We start from the raw sequence: 15,610 nt of genomic DNA on the forward strand, positions 1-15,610 counted from the left end.
GAGCTTCTATGTCCCCTGTCCACCTTCCCTCACATCTGAAACTCTTGTCATTTTAGAGTATAGGCACTTCTTATTTTGCATGGTTCCAATATACACAAATCTCGGTTACTACAATTTACTTAATTAAAGTCAATCCCCCATCAACATGGTTCTAATTTCAGTTACCATGGAATATTAACTATAATTACATAAAAGTAAAAACCACAGCTAGCTCTTTAGCCCACAAATCACTACATAAATAACAGATACACATCATGATCAGTGATCAATTATGTTACTTCTTTCAAATTCTGTTGGTGACTGGTCACTGCAGATCTCTTATTCAGGTTAAGTACAGACAGCAGAGGGTAGTTTTACTTCCTTGTTTCCTAGTGATAAACACATTGACATCTTACAAAAACAAATAATTGAAAGAGGGAATTGGCCAAAAAAGATGAAAGTGTAGCCAAGAAACAATAAGTGGTAAGGCTGAAAGTGAGAGTTGAACATAAATGAACAGAAGAAAGAGCTGAGTGTGAGAATATTGACAATGCCGTTGTTGAATAGACTCTAGACAGGCAGAGAGAGGAATTTAGTGAGGTGAACTTAACATAACTGAGGAAAGTGGTTATGACAAAAAGCATGAAGATGTCTCAGAAAAAGTGCCATTGGCAAAAAACTTCATATAAAAGGAACTCTTGGAGATATTTTACAAAATTGAAAGTGCAACGGATAAAACGTTGGAAGCTCATCCAAACTTAGAAAGGAATATAACATTTTGGTAAGGCGTATAAGAGATGCTTGCTTGAGATGCTTGAGAAGAAGACAAGCACAAGCACTATTCAAACTATTCCTGATAAGTTTTTTACAAAGAAAAAAAACTTTCTCAATGTTTCTAATGTTTTCAATGACAGTGTGCTAAACAGATTCTAGTTTTATTATTTTTCAATTCTCTGTACATTTATAACTGACAGTAAGAGAATTTCTAATGTTTTGACAACAATTCTGAGAGATCCCGGAACAAATGTAATTGTTCCCATTGATTATTAGGATTACTTTGAATGGTTTCAGCTTCCACAGTCATTTTTAGATCCCACACTGTGTGCAATTCCAACACTGTTCTTTAAATGGGTAAAAGGCAGCTCTCTTCCTTATACTGTCAAACATGATCAATTAATGCACCTGAAGTGTCTGGGCATAGTCCTAAGCAGCACCTGACTACTTGTGATCCTATGCCCTCCGCTTTTGACAAGAACGCCCACTTATTGGTGTCCCCCTGCAAACTGGTTAAATCTCGGCCTTGAACCACCAAAAGCCCTCAAGTCACTCCCTTACCAAAACCCCTTCAATGGCTTCCAATTACACTTGGAACAAAATCTGAAGTCCCTACCCTGGCTCCGGAATTCTGCATGTGTCTCCTTCCCAACTCTCCATCCTCATGCCATGCCCTAGCCGGCCACCCCCTCCCATCGTCCACCCTCGTAGCCCCTGGCGCGCCCTTCAGCTCCACAAAGGCAGCTGGCCTCTTGCTGTGGAAGAGCAGAACAGATTTTCGTGGGCGCTCCAATTTCATTTCCGCCCCCCTCACGTAAGGAAAAACAGAAAACAAAACCCCTTTTCTTCAGCCCTAAGGTTTCCCTGTTTTCTTTTGTCTTTACAAGTTAATCTACTTCATGCCCCCCCCCCCCCCAAAGCGTCGTGCGCCCTCAGCACGACGCCTATGCCGCCTGACGGATCGGCCACCCAGCCCCCAGGCCCGGCAGAGTCGGCGGAGGAGACTCGGCTCCGGTCCTCAGAACCGCTTGCGGAGGGCGCGCTCGGACGCGGCGGACCCGGGCCTCCGGGCGTCAGGCCTCCCCGGCAGCTGCCCGTGTCTGCTCGCCAGCACCCTCCCCGCCAGCAGCCGCTTGAGGGCCGGCCCGAGTCCTTCCTGCGAGGCGCTGCCCGTGGCCGTCCTCCCCGCCTGCGGCCCTCAGCCCTGCTCCTACCCCTTCCTTCGCGAAGGCAAAGACGCGGCTACGTGGCCCTTCTGGCTCTCCACGTCCGTCTGCAGTGCGAGGGCGCCCCCCTCAGGCCGGGCGGCTCATTGCGGGCGCCGCCTCCGGGTCCACCTCAGGCTGCACCTCAGGCCCGCCTTCTTCAAGGCCTGGGCGCCAGGGGAACAACCCTTCCTTGGTGCTAAGGTAGAGTTTTGGATTTCTGTTGAGAATATTATGCTAAGCCTGACATTTCGTCAAGCTACCCCTGCCCCATGAAGCGTTCCAGTGGCGCCCCCGTCATGTTCCTGGGCTGAACCTTTCTCTTCCACATCATTCCTTCACTCATTCAGTCACTTTTTTTTCTTCCAACTTTATTGAAATATAATTGACATACAGTACTGTATACGTTTAAGGTGTACAGCATAAAGCTTTGACTTATATACACCATGAAAGTTTTACCACAGTAAGTTTACTGAACATCCATCATCTCACATAGATGTGAAATTAAAGACATAAAAACGTTTTTTTCTTGTGATGAGAGCTCTTAAGATTTACTCTCTTAACAACTTTCATATATAACAACAGCAGTGTTATTTATATTGTACATTACATCCCTAGCACTTATTTATCTTATAACTGGAAGTTTGTACCTTTTGACTGCCTTTATCCACCACCGCTCACCCCCACCTGCCTCCAGCTCTGGTAACCACTAATCTGAGTGTGTTTCTGTGTTTTGGAAGTATAATTGACCTTCAACACTATGTTAGTTCCTGTTACACAACATAGTGATTTGGTATTTCTATACATTTCAAACTGAACACCACAATACATCTAGTTACCATCTCTCACTGTAGAAAGGTATTACATAGTTATTGAGTATTCCCCACACTGTGCATTTCATACTTGTAACTCATTTATTTTGCAACTGGAAGTTTGTACCTGTTACTCTTCCTCACCAATTTCTTTCCATGTCCCCCCCACCCCCCTCACCTCTGGCAACCACCTGTTTGTTCTCTGTATCTATAACTCTGTTTCTGTTGTGTTATGGTTGGTTGTTCATTTGTTTTGTTTTTTAGGTTCCACATATAAGTGAAATCATAAAATATTTGTAATTCTCTGTCTGACAATATTTCACTTAACCTAATACACTCTAGGTGCATCCATGTTGTTGCAAGTGGCAAGATTTCATTCCTTTTTATGGCTGAGTAATATTCCATTGTATATATGTGTGTGTATCTATATCTATATCTATATCTATCTATCTATCTATCTATATCTATATATGGCATCTTCTTTATCCATTCATCTATTGATGGGCTCTTGGGTTGCTGCCATATCTTGGCTATTGTAAATAATGCTACAATGAACATAGAGATGCATATATCTTTTCTACTTAGTGTTTTCATTTTCTTCAGACAAGTACTCAGGAGTGGAATTGCTGGATTGTATGGTAGTTCTATTTTTTATTTGTTGAGGAATCTCCATACTGTTTTCCATAGTGCCTGCACCAAGTTACATTCCCACCAACAGTGTATAGAGGTTCTCTTTTCTCCACATCCTTGCCAACACTTGTTATTTGTTGTCTTTTTGATAATAGCCATATTGATAGGTGTCAGGTGACATCTCGTTGTGATTCCGATTTGCATATCCCTGATATTAATAATCTTTTTAACAATTTTATTTATTTATTTATTTATTTTGGGCTGCATTGGGTCTTCGTTGCTGTGTGCGGGCTTTCTCTAGTTGTGGTGAGCAGGAACTACTCTTTGTTGTGGTGTGTGGGCTTCTCATTGTGGTGGCTTCTCTAGTTGCAGAGCATGGGATCTAGGTGCATGGGCTTCAGTAGCTGTGGCTCGAAGGCTTTAGAGCACAGGCTCAATAGTTGTGGTGCACGGGCTTAGTTGCTCTGCGGCATGTGGGATCTTCCTGGACCTGGGCTCGAACCCATGTCTCCTGCATTGGCAGGCGGATTCTTAACCACTGCACCACCAGGGAAGCCCAATATTAATAATCTTGAGCATCTTTTCATGTGCCTGTTGCCCATATGTAAGTCTTCTTTGGAAGAATGTCTATTTAGGTCCTCTGCTATTTTTTTTTCTCTGCCCATTTTTTAGCTGGACTGTTTTTTTTGATATTGATTTGTATATTTTGAATATTTTTCCCTTATCAGATATATCATTTCCAAATATCTCCCATTTAGTAGGTGCCCTTTCTGTTTTGTTAATACTTTTCTTTGCTCTACAAAAGCTTGCAGTTTACTGTAAAAGGTTTTCAGTTTGCTGTAGTCCCATTTGTTTATTTTTGCTTTTGTTTCCCTTGCCTGAGGAGACATATACAAAAAAATTTCTGAGATTGATGTCAAAGAGCATACAGCCTGTGTTTTCTTCTAGAAGTTTTATGGTTTCATATCTTACATTTAAGTCTTTGATCTATTTTGAAATTATTTTTGTGCATGGTGTGAGAAAGTAATCCAGTGTGATTCTTTTGCATGTAGCTATCCAGTTTTCCCAGCACCATTTGTTGAAGAGACTGTCTTTTCCCCATCGTATACTCTTGCTTTCTTTGTCATAGATTAATTGCCCACATAAGTATGACTTCATTTCTGGGCTCTCTATTCTGTTCCATTAACCTATGAGATTGTTTTTCTGCCAGTACCATACTGTTTTGATGACTGTAGCTTTGTAGTATAGTTTGAAATCAGGGATCATGATATCTCCAGCTTTGCTCTTTTTTCTCAAGATTGTTTTGGCTCTTCAGGGTCTTTTGTGCTTCCAGACAAATTTTAGAATTATATTGGTAGGGATTGCATTGAATCTGTAGCTTGCCTTGGGTAGTGTGGTCATTTTAACAATATTAATTCTTCCAATCCGTGAACATGTTATATCTTTCCATCTGTTTGTGTAGTCTTCAATTTCTTTCATCACTGTATAATAGTTTTCCAAGTACAGGTCTTTTACTTCCTTAGTTAGATTTATTCCTAGGTATTTTATTCTTTTTGATGTAGTTGTAAATGTGATTTTTTTCTTAATCTTTCTGATACAGTAGTTTGTTCTTAGTGTACAGACATGCAACTGATTTCTGTATATTAATCTTGTATCCTGAAACTTTAGTGCAACAGTGATGAGCTCTAGTAGTTTTTTGTTGGCATCTTGAGGATGTTCTATATATAGCAGCATGTTATCTGCAAACAGTGACAGTTTTACTTCTTCCTTTCCAATTTGGATTACTTTAATTTCCTTTTCTTGCCTGATTGCTATTGCTAAGGTTTCCAATACTATGTTGAATAAAAGTGGCAAAAGCGGACATCCTTGTCTTGTTCCTGATCTTAGAGCAAACGCTTTCATCTTATCACAATTGAGAATGATGTTAGTTGTGGGCTTATCATGTATGGCCTTTATTATGTTGAGATATGTTCCCTTTATATGCACTTTGATGAGAGTTTTTTTATAATTTGTTTTTTCAGTTTATTTTATTTATTTTCTTAATTAATTAATTTATTATTTTTCAATGAGAGTTTTTTTTATCATGAATAGATGTTTACTTTTGTCAAACTTTCTCTGCATATATTGAGGTTATCATATGATTTTTATTCTTCACGTTATGAATTTGGTGTATCACATTGATTAAGTTGTGAGTATTGAGTTATCCTTGCATCCCTGGAAAAATCCCACTTGATCATGGTGTATGATCCTTTTAAAGTATTGCTGAATTCAGTTTCCTATTATTTCATTGAGGATTTTTGAATCTATGTTCATCAGTGATATTGGCCTGTAATTTTCTCTTTTTTGCGTGATATCTTTGTCTAGCTTTGGTATCAGTGTGATGCCTGCTTTGTAGAATGAGTTTGGAAGCATTTCTTCCTCTGCAATTTTTTCGACTAGTTTGAGAAGGATAGGTGTTAACTCTTCTCTGAATGTTTGGTAGAATTCTCCTGTGAAGCCATTTGGTTCTGGACTTATTTTGGGGGGTAGTTGTTTTGTTACTGATTCAATTTCATTACTGGTAATTAGCCTGTTCATATTTTCTATTTCTTCCTGGTTTACTCTTGGGAGATTGTACATTTCTAGGAATTTGTCCATTTCTTCTAGGTTGTCCATTTTATTGGTGTATAATTGTTTGTTGTAATTGCTTATGATTCTTTGTGTTTATGTGGTGTCAGTTATACCTTCTCCTTTTTCATGTCAGATTTTATTGATTTGGGCCTTCTCTCTTTTTTTCTTGACAAGTCTGGCTAAATGTTTACCAATTTTGTTTATCTTTTCAAAGAACCAGATCTTAGTTTCACTAATTTTTTCTATTTTTTTTTTAGTTTCTATTGCATTTATTTCTGCCCTATCTTTATGATTTCCTTCTATTAACTTTGGTCTGTGTTTATACTTCTTTTTCTAGCTCCTTTAGGTGTTAGGTTAGGTTGTTTATTTGAGCTTTTTTTGTTTCATGAGGTAAGTTTGTATCACTGTAAACTTCCCACTTGGAACTGCTTTTGCTGCATCTCATAGATTTTGTATTGTTGTGCTTTTATTTACATTTGTCTCCAAGTTTTTAAAAAAATTTCTTCAGTGATCCATTGATTGTTTTGTAGCATATTGTTTAGCTTCCATGTGTTTGCATTTTTTTCTTGTCTCATAGATTTGTGGTCAGAAAAGACGCTTGATATGATTTCAATTTTCTTAAATTTACTGAGGTTTGTTTTGTGTCCTAGCATGTGATATACCCTGGAGAGTGTTCCCTGTGTACTTGAAAAGAATGTGTATTTTGCTGCTTTTGGATGGAATGCTCTATATATATCAATTAAGTGCATCTGATATAATGTGTCACTTAAGGCCAGTGTTTCCTTATTGATTTTTTGGGGGGGGTCTGGATGATCTGTCCATTTATGTAACTGAGGCGTTAAAGTCCCCTACTATTATTGTGTTACTGTCAATTTCTCCCTTTATGTCTGTTAATGTTTGCTTTATGGATTTAGGTTCTCCTATGTTGGGTGGATATATATTTACAATTTTTATATCTTCTTGGATTGATCCCTTGATGATTATGTAATATCTTTCTTGTCTCTTGTTACAATCTGTTTTAAAGTTGGTTTTGTTTGAAATAAATATTGCTATCCTGACTTTCTTTCTTTTTTTAATTGAAGTATATTTGATTTACAATGTTATGCCAATCTCTGCTGTACAGCAAAGTGACTCAGTTATAGACATACATATATTCTTTTTAAAATATTCTTTTCCATTATGGTTTACCCAGGAGATTGGATATAGTTCCCTGTGCTATACAGTAGAACCTTGTTGTTTATCCATTCTAAATGTAATAGTTTGCATCTACCAACCCCCAATTCCCAGAAAGATATGGAACACTTCATGAATTTGTGTGTCATCCTTGCACAGGGGCCATGCTAAGCTTCTCTGTATTTTTCTAATTTTAGTATATGTGCTGCTGAAGTGAGCACTACCCTGGCTTCCCTTTAATTTCCATTTTCATGGAATACATTTTCCTGTCTCCTTACTTTCAGTATCTGTGTGTCTTTAGATCTAAAGTGAGTGTTTTGTAGGCAGCATATATATGGGTCTTGTCTTTGTATCCATTCAGGCACTGTGTTTGTTGATTGGAGCATTTAGTCCATTTACATTTAAGGTAATTATTGATAAGTATGTATTTATTGCCATTTTGTTCATTGTTTTTGTAGTTCTTATTAGTTCCTTTCTTCTTCTTTTGTTCTCTTGTGATTTGATAACTATCTTTAGTGTTGTGTTTGGATTTTTTTCTTCTTTCCAGGTGTGAATCTATTACAGGGTTTTGGTTTGTGGTTACTGTGTGTGTGTGTGTGTGTGTGTGTGTGTGTGTGTATACTCACACACACACACACACACACACACATATATATATTTAAAATCATTTTAAGTTGCTGATCTCTTAAGGTCAAACACATTTTAACAACCCTGCATTTTTACTTCTCCCTCCATGTTTTACAGTTTTTGATATCATATTTTACATCTTTTTGTTTCATGTATCCCTTAACTACTTATTGTGGATATAGATGACTTTACTATTTTTGTCATTTAACCTTCCTACTAGCTTTATATGTGATTGATTTACTACCTTTACTGTATATATGCCTTTATCAATGAGATTTTTTCCTTTCATAACTTTCAAGTTTCTACTTGTGGGCTTTTCTTTTTCTCTTAGAGAAGTTCCTTTAGCATTTCTTATAAAGCTGGTTTCGTGGTGCTGAACTGTTTAGCTTTTGCTTGTCTGTAAAACTTTTGACCTCTCCATTGAATCTAAATGAAAGCCTTTTTGGGTAGAGTATTCTTTTTTTTTTTTTGAGGTAGCTTCACAGTAGTTTTATTGCTATGAAAGTGGCATGTTTCCATGTATTACCTGGGGGATTAGATTAGATTTAAATGAGAGAGGAAAATATAGTTTATCAGTCACACCATTTCCTCACTTGGCATACAGATTAAAAAAAAATCATCCATTTCTTCAGTGATTAAAAATACAGTTCTTTTGTGAGCATAGACACAATACAAGGAATCTGTTTCTTTGCATGAAAAGTAGAATCAGTGGAAAAGGACTCGAATTCTATTGCTACCTTTCGGTTAACCCGAGTGAGGATGTGCATAAGCTCAAGCTTGTGAGCATACCGTTTCATCATTGCACAAAGTGACTGGATGAACCAGGATCCATCCTTTGAATTTCGCCAGGAATAGTAACCAGGTGCTGTAGAATATGCATACAAGAAGTCCGCCTCAACTGGTATTTTCTGACAGGCCATGTCATCCTCAACACCACTGTCTGTCTCGATACCACAGTCCAGTTCTGTGCCTCGGCAAGCCTGAATAATGAAAAGTTTAGGTTTTCCAGTCAGACTTATACAACAATCCCCTCTGAAGAAACCTGTTAATTTTTTCAGATCGACAGGTCCATTTGTTCCAAAAATTTTTCCTTCCTCGCCATGGCTTAGAAGCACACAAATAAAACTGCTCCTTTTGCTATGATCTTCTTTAGAAACACTGTACATTAATTCCAAAATTTCTTCACATGTAAGATCATTTTTATTCTTAACTTCATATTTCAAGTTCGTGAAGGTTTCCCAGAGGTTTGCTGCATCTACGTCTGTACCAGACCGACATGCCATCCCAGTACTTTCATGAAAGTTCTTATTATTAATTATTATACATAAACCCATTTCAGGATAATCCATTTTGTAACTATAGTCCAAGGATATTCCAGAGTCCATTGATTTGCTTCCATGTAAGATCTTTGTCTGTGAAGTTTTAATGGATTTCGAATCCACTGAATTTTCATTGTTCTCCATGGATACTTTTATTAACTCTCAGCCCCACGCCACAGGCACCAACTCGCTCTGCTGGGCTTGGTTCCTGCTCTTGGGTAGAGTATTCTTGGCTGTAGGTTTTCCTCTTTCATCACTTTAAATATATCATGCCACTCCCTTTTGGCCTGCAGAGTTTCTGTTGAAAAATCAGCTGATACCCTCCCCAAACTTTTTTTTTGACCAGTAAAGAATTTTATTAAGGTAGAGGCCAAACAACTTGGTTCTTTGAAAATTTTCACTTAGGAGACCAAAATTTAAGAATTCTGTATAGGAAAATTATTTTTAAACAATAGGCCAAAAAGAAGAAAATGAAGAAACAGTACTTTCAAATGGAAAAGGTATTTGAAAATTGCCATTTCCCCTCTTCATATAATACAAACTCATTTAAAATATTTTTCTAAAAAAATATTTTTCCCAATGTTTTACTATTAAAGATGTATATAAATTGTCTAACACATTTTTAGTTTTTATAAAAAAAATCTTTATTGGAGTATAATTGCTTTACAATGTTGTGTTAGTTTCTGCTTTATAACAAAGTGAATCAACAATACATATACATATATACCCATATCTCCTCTCTCTTGCATTTCCCTCCTACCCTCCATATCCCACCCCTCTAAGTGGTCACAAAGCACCGAGCTGATCTCCCTGTTCTATGTGGCTGCTTCCCACTAGCTATCTATTTTACATTTGGTAGTGTATATATATCCATGCCCCTCTCTCACTTTGTCCCAGCTTACCCTTCCCCCTCCCCATGTCCTCAAGTCCATTCTCTATGTCTGCGTCTTTATTCCTATCCTGCCCGTAGGTTCTTCAGGACCATTTTTTTTCTTTTAGATTCCATATATATGTGTTAGAATATGGTATTTGTCTTTCTCTTTCTGACTTACTTCACTATGTATGACAGACTCTAGGTCCATCCACCTCACTACAAATAACTCAATTTCATTTCTTTATATGGCTGAGTAATATTCCATTGTATATATGTGGCACATCTTCTTTATCTATTCATCTGTCAGTGGACACTTAGGTTGCTTCCATGTCCTGGCTATATTAAATAGACCTGCAATGGACATTGTGGTACATGACTCTTTTTGAATTATGGTTTTCTCAAGGTATATGCCCAGTAGTGGGATTTCTGGGTTGTATGGTAGTTCTATTTTTAGTTTTTTAAGGAAACTCCATACTGTTCTCCAGAGTGGCTGTATCAATTTACATTCCCACCAACAGTGCAAGAGGTTTCCCTTTTCTCCACACCCTCTCCAGCATTTATTGTTGTAGGTTTTTTTGATGATGGCCATTCTGACTGGTGTGAGGTGATACCTCATTGTAGTTTTGATTTGCATTTCTCTAATGATTAGCAATGTTGCGCATCCTTTCATGTGTTTGTTGGCAATCTGTATATCTTCTTTGGAGAAATGTCTATTTAAGTCTTCTGTCCATTTTTGGATTGGGTTTTTTTTTTTATATTGAGCTGCATGAGCTATTTGTAAATTTTGGATATTAATCCTTTGTCAGTCGCTTCATTTGCAAATATTTTCTCCCATTCTGAGGGCTGTCTTTTGGTCTTGTTTATGGTTTCCTTTGCTGTACAAAAGCTTTGAAGTTTCATTAGGTCCCATTTGTTTATCTTTGTTTTTATTTCCATTTCTCTAGGAGGTGGGTCAAAAAGGATCTTGCTGTGATTTATGTCATAGAGTGTTCTGCCTATGTTTTCCTCTAAGAGTTTTATAGTGTCTGGCCTTACATTTAAGCCTTTAATCCATTTTGAGTTTATTTTTGTGTATGGTGTTAGGGAGTGTTCTAATTTCATTCTTTTATATGTAGCTGTCCAGTTTTCCCAGCACCACTTACTGAAGAGGCTGTCTTTTCTCCATTGTATATTCTTGCCTCCTTTATCAAAAATAAGGCAACCATATGTGTGTGGGTTTATCTCTGGGCTTTCTATCCTGTACCATTGATCTGTATTTCTGTTTTTGTGCTACCATACTGTCTTGATTACTGTAGCTGTGTAGTATAGTCTGAAGTCTGGGAGCCTGATTCCTCCAGCTCTGTTTTTCTTTCTCAAGATAGCTTTGGCTATTCGGGGCCTTTTGTGTTTCCATACAAATTGTGAAATTTTTTGTTCTAGTTGTGTGAAAAATGACCTTGATCATTTGATAGGGATTGCATTGAATCTGTAGATTGCTTTGGCTAGTATAGTCATTTTCACAATGTTGATTCTTCCAATCCAAGAACATGATATATCTCTCCATCTGTTTGTATCATCTTTAATTTCTTTCATCAGTGCCTTCTCATTTTTTGCATACAGGTCTTTTGTCTCCTTAGGTAGGCTTATTCCTAGGTATTTTCTTCTTTTTGTTGCAATGGTAAATGGGAGTGTTTCATGAATTTCTCTTTCAGATTATTCATTATTAGTGTATAGGAATGCAAGAGATTTCTGTGCATTAATTTTGTATCCTGCTATTACCAAATTCATTGATTAGCTCTAGTAGTTTTCTGGTAGGATTTTTTAGGATTCTCTATGTATATTATCATGTCATCTGCAAACAGTGACATAAGCTGATATCCTTATGGGTGTTCCCTCATATGTAACTTGGTGCTTTTCCCTTGCTGCTTTTTTTTTAAAGACTTTTTTTTGATGTGGACCATTTTTAAAGTGTTTATTGAATTTGTTACAACATTGCTTCTATGTTTTGGTTTTTTGGCCCCAAGGCACTTGGGACCTAGCTCCCCAACCAGGGATTGAACCCACATCCCCTGCATTGGAAGGCAAAGTCTTAACAACTGGACCACAAGGTAAGTCCCTCCCTTGCTGCTTTTAATATTCTCTGTTTATCTTTAATTTTTGCCATTTTAATTACAATGCTTCTTGGTGTGATCCTCTTTGAGCTGATCCTGTTTGGGATTCTTTGTGCTTCCTGGACCTAGATGTCTGTTTCCTTTCCCAGGAAGGGAAATTTTCAGCTATTAGGTCTTCGGATATGTTATCTGCCCTTTTCTCCCTCTCTTCTCCTTCTGAGACCCCTATAATGTGAATGTTACTATCCTTGTTGTTATCTTAGATGTCTCTAAAACTGTCCTGACTTATTTTTATTCTTTTTTTCTGTTCAGCCTCAGTGATTTCTACTACTCTGTCTTCCAGCTCACTGATCCATTCTTCTGTATCACCTAATCTACTGTTGATTACTTCTAGTGTATTTTTCATTCAGTTATTGTATTCTTCATGTATATTTGGTTGTTCTTTACATTTGCTAACTCTTTGTTTAAAACTTTTAACTTCTCATTCTGTTCATTCAATCCTTTCCCGAGTTCTTTGAACATCTTTATGATCATTACCTTGAACTATTTATTGGGTAGATTGTCTGTCTTCACTTCACTTAGTTCTTCTTCTGGGGTTTTATCTTGTTCCTTTGTTTGGAACATATTCCTCTGTCACCTCATTTTGCCTAGTTTGCTGTCTTTATTTCTGTGTATGTGGTAGGTTGGTTATATTTCCCAACATTGGAGAAGTGACTTTTTGTAGAGACATCCTATGCATCCCAGCTGCAACTGCCCTCTGGTCACCAGAGTTATGCTCTGGGTTGCCCCCTATTTGTGCTGCATGGGTCCTTCTGTTGGGCAGACTATTGTGGGCATTCTGGTAGGTGTGGCTGGCCCCCACTCTAGTTGGTTGCCAGGCTTGCATTGTGCAGAGGCTGCTGGCCACTGGTGGGTGAGGCCAGGTTCTAGAGTGGGTGGTTGCAGGGCTGGGACGGGGGGGGGGTTCCTGGATCTAGTGTCAGCATGCTGGTGGGTGGGGCTGGGCCTCAGGGGGTCCCAGGTCTAGTGCTGGGTCACTGGTTGGTGGAACCAGGTTCCTGGGTCTCTGACTGCAGGGCCCTGTGTGTGTGGGGGTCCCAGAGGTGGTGTTGGGCTGCTCATGGGTGGGGCTGGATCCTGGAGTGGCTGACAAAAGAGCCCATGATGTCCCAGTGTTTGTGTTGGCCTGCTGATGGGCAGGGCTCAAGTTCAGAGTCCTGGAGCTGGTGCCTGCCTACTGGTGCATGGTCTGGGTCTTGATATGGCAGGCTGAGAGGCTGAGTTCCTGCACTGTGGTGGGTGGAGCCAGGTCCTGGGGTCTCTGTGTTCAGGGCTTTGGGTCCTGGAATTGGTATCAGCCCACTGGTGCACAGGGCCAAGGCCAAGGGGTCCTGGGGTTGGTGCCTACCCACTGGTGGGTGAGGCTGGCTGCCGGGCTAGTGCCAGCCTACTGATAGACAGAGCCATGTCCCAGGGTCTCTGACTGCAGGTCCTTGGGGGGTTCTGGGGCTAGTGCCTGCACACTTGTGTTCAGGGCCTGGTCCTGGGCCCTCTAGTGGACAGAACCGTGTCCAGGGGTGGCTGCAGGCTCAAAGGGTCTTAAGGCAGCAGGTCTGCTGGTGGGTGGGTCTGTGTCTCCACCTGGCTAATTGCTTGGCCTGACACATCCTAGTACTGGTGCCAAAAGGCTGGTGGGTGGGGCAGGATCTTGGTGCTAATAAATTGGAGGGCAGATTCCAAAATGGCACTTGCCAGCACCAGTGTCCACATGGTAGAGTGAGCTCCCCAAAATGGCTGCTGCCAGTGTCTATGTCTCCAGTTGCCTCCAGCATCTCAGGGAGGCTCTCCAAGATCAGCAGGTGGGTCTCACTCAGGATACTTTCTTTTAAAAAAAAATAATTTATTAATTAATTTATTTTTGGCTGCATTGGGTCTTCATTGCTGTGTGTGGGCTTTCTTTAGTTGTAGCGAGCAGGGGCTACTCTTTGTTGCAGAGCACGGGTTCTAGGCATGAGCACTTCAGTAGTTGTGGCATGTGGGCTCTAGAGCGCAGGCTCAGTAGTTGCAGTGCACGCATGGGCTTAGTTGTTCCATGGCATGTGGGATCTTCCCAGACCAGGGCTCGAACCTGTGTCCCCTGAATTGGCAGGCGGATTCTTAACCACTGTGCCACCAGGGAAGTCCCAGCATACTTTCAAATTACTGCTTCTGCCCTGGGTCCCAGAGCACGTGAGATTTTGTGTGCATCCTTTAAGAATAGAGTCTCTATTTCCCACAGCCCTCTGGCTCTCCTGAAAGTAAGCCCTGCTAGCCTTCAAAGCCAAATGTTTTGGGGGCTCATCTTCCCAGTGTAGGACCCCTGGGCTGGTGAGCCTGATGCAGGGCTTGGACCACTTGCTACTTGGGCAGGATCTGAGAACCTCTGCTATTATAATTATCCTTCTGTTTGTGGGTCACCCACCCAGGAATATGGGTCTTGACTATACTGCATCTTCGCCCCTTCTACATGTCTTTTTGTGGTTCCTTCTTTATATCTTTAGCTGTAGAAGAGCTTTTCCATTAGTCTTCTGGTTTTTCTCATCAATAGTTGCTCTGTAAATAGCTGTAATCTTGGTGTGCCCAGGGGAGAAGGTGAGCTCAGGGTCTTCCTACTCCACCATCTTTGCCACTCCCCTAGTATAAGTCAGTCACTCTGTTATTCAATAAATATCTGTTGAGGGCACTATGTGTCAGGCACTAGGACTGGGATATAGTGGACACACAAACAATGGTCCTTGCCTTCATGGGAGTTAGAGTCTGCCCTCAGAAAGCTCTTGTAAGTCTTTCTTCAGACTCTACATTCCAAGAGGATCTGCCCCTCCTCTACTCACACTAACTTTCATTTACTTGCTGTTGATTCCTATAGTACCTCTGACAAAATCCAGTAGGGATAGGAGCCTCATGGTCCTCACCAGTTGTCTGGTCTGGGTCTTCAACTCTATCTGGTTGAATGAGAATTCTTCTCTGAATTAGCCCACAGGAGAGGAAAAGATAATGCTAGGACCAAACCAGAACTGGACAAGCACTTTCTCCTGTTTCCGTCTTGATTATTGTTTCTTTACTCCTCTCAAGTTATTTGTTTGAGTTGCAGGTTGGGGAAGAGGAGGTCAGCTTACCAATGAGTGGTCCAGGATAGGTTAGAACCAATAGGAAAAGAGTTACTTGCTTATGTTCTAGTCTCATAACCACTTTTCTCCCTTCAACTGCTCCTCATTGTAAAACCAGAAATATTTAACCCAGGTGTCCCAGGTATTGTAATCTAATGTCCAACAGACTTCCTGTGTTTCAATATAAAGGATAGCTTCTCAACAGGTCTTCTTTCATACATTGTCCAAATTTATATTCTTGTCTCTAATCTCCAGATTAGACACTTATGTTGGAAATATCTTTTAAAAAATATATTTGGTCATGCCATCCTTTGACTTAAAAACTGTTTGTGTTTCCTTTTTGGTTACAAGGTCTATTATAACTGACACCA

General features: G+C 39.7%; 2 protein-coding genes and 1 non-coding gene across 9 annotated transcripts in view; all 3 read right to left on the reverse strand.

Annotated features, from left to right (window-relative positions):
• The window catches only part of M1AP (meiosis 1 associated protein), a 95,265-nt gene that overhangs the window by 77,964 nt on the left and 1,691 nt on the right, over positions 1–15,610 (reverse strand). For 5 of the 7 annotated variants that reach the window (XM_060117835.1, XM_060117837.1, XM_060117833.1 and 2 more), the window contains exon 1: positions 1,370–1,632. The exons of 1 other annotated variant lie outside the window; for it this stretch is intronic. In XM_060117835.1, coding sequence (XP_059973818.1) covers positions 1,370–1,449 — 80 coding nt within the window. In that variant the 5' untranslated portion in view covers positions 1,450–1,632. Of the gene's footprint in view, positions 1–1,369; positions 1,633–1,967; positions 2,014–15,610 lie in introns of those variants that run through there. One more of the 7 variants, XM_060117836.1, reaches the window with a different exon arrangement.
• Positions 7,298–7,404, reverse strand: LOC132502239 (U6 spliceosomal RNA). The gene has a single exon (XR_009534434.1). It is a non-coding gene; the product is annotated as a U6 spliceosomal RNA (small nuclear RNA).
• LOC132501737 (caspase-3-like) lies at positions 8,287–9,325 on the reverse strand. The gene has a single exon (XM_060117451.1). It carries the CDS (start codon positions 9,271–9,273, stop codon positions 8,446–8,448), a length of 828 nt encoding a protein of 275 aa, XP_059973434.1. The 5' UTR covers positions 9,274–9,325; the 3' UTR covers positions 8,287–8,445.

The sequence above is a fragment of the Mesoplodon densirostris genome, chromosome 14, assembly GCF_025265405.1.
Source record: "Mesoplodon densirostris isolate mMesDen1 chromosome 14, mMesDen1 primary haplotype, whole genome shotgun sequence".
NCBI classification, from domain to species: Eukaryota; Metazoa; Chordata; class Mammalia; order Artiodactyla; family Ziphiidae; genus Mesoplodon; species Mesoplodon densirostris.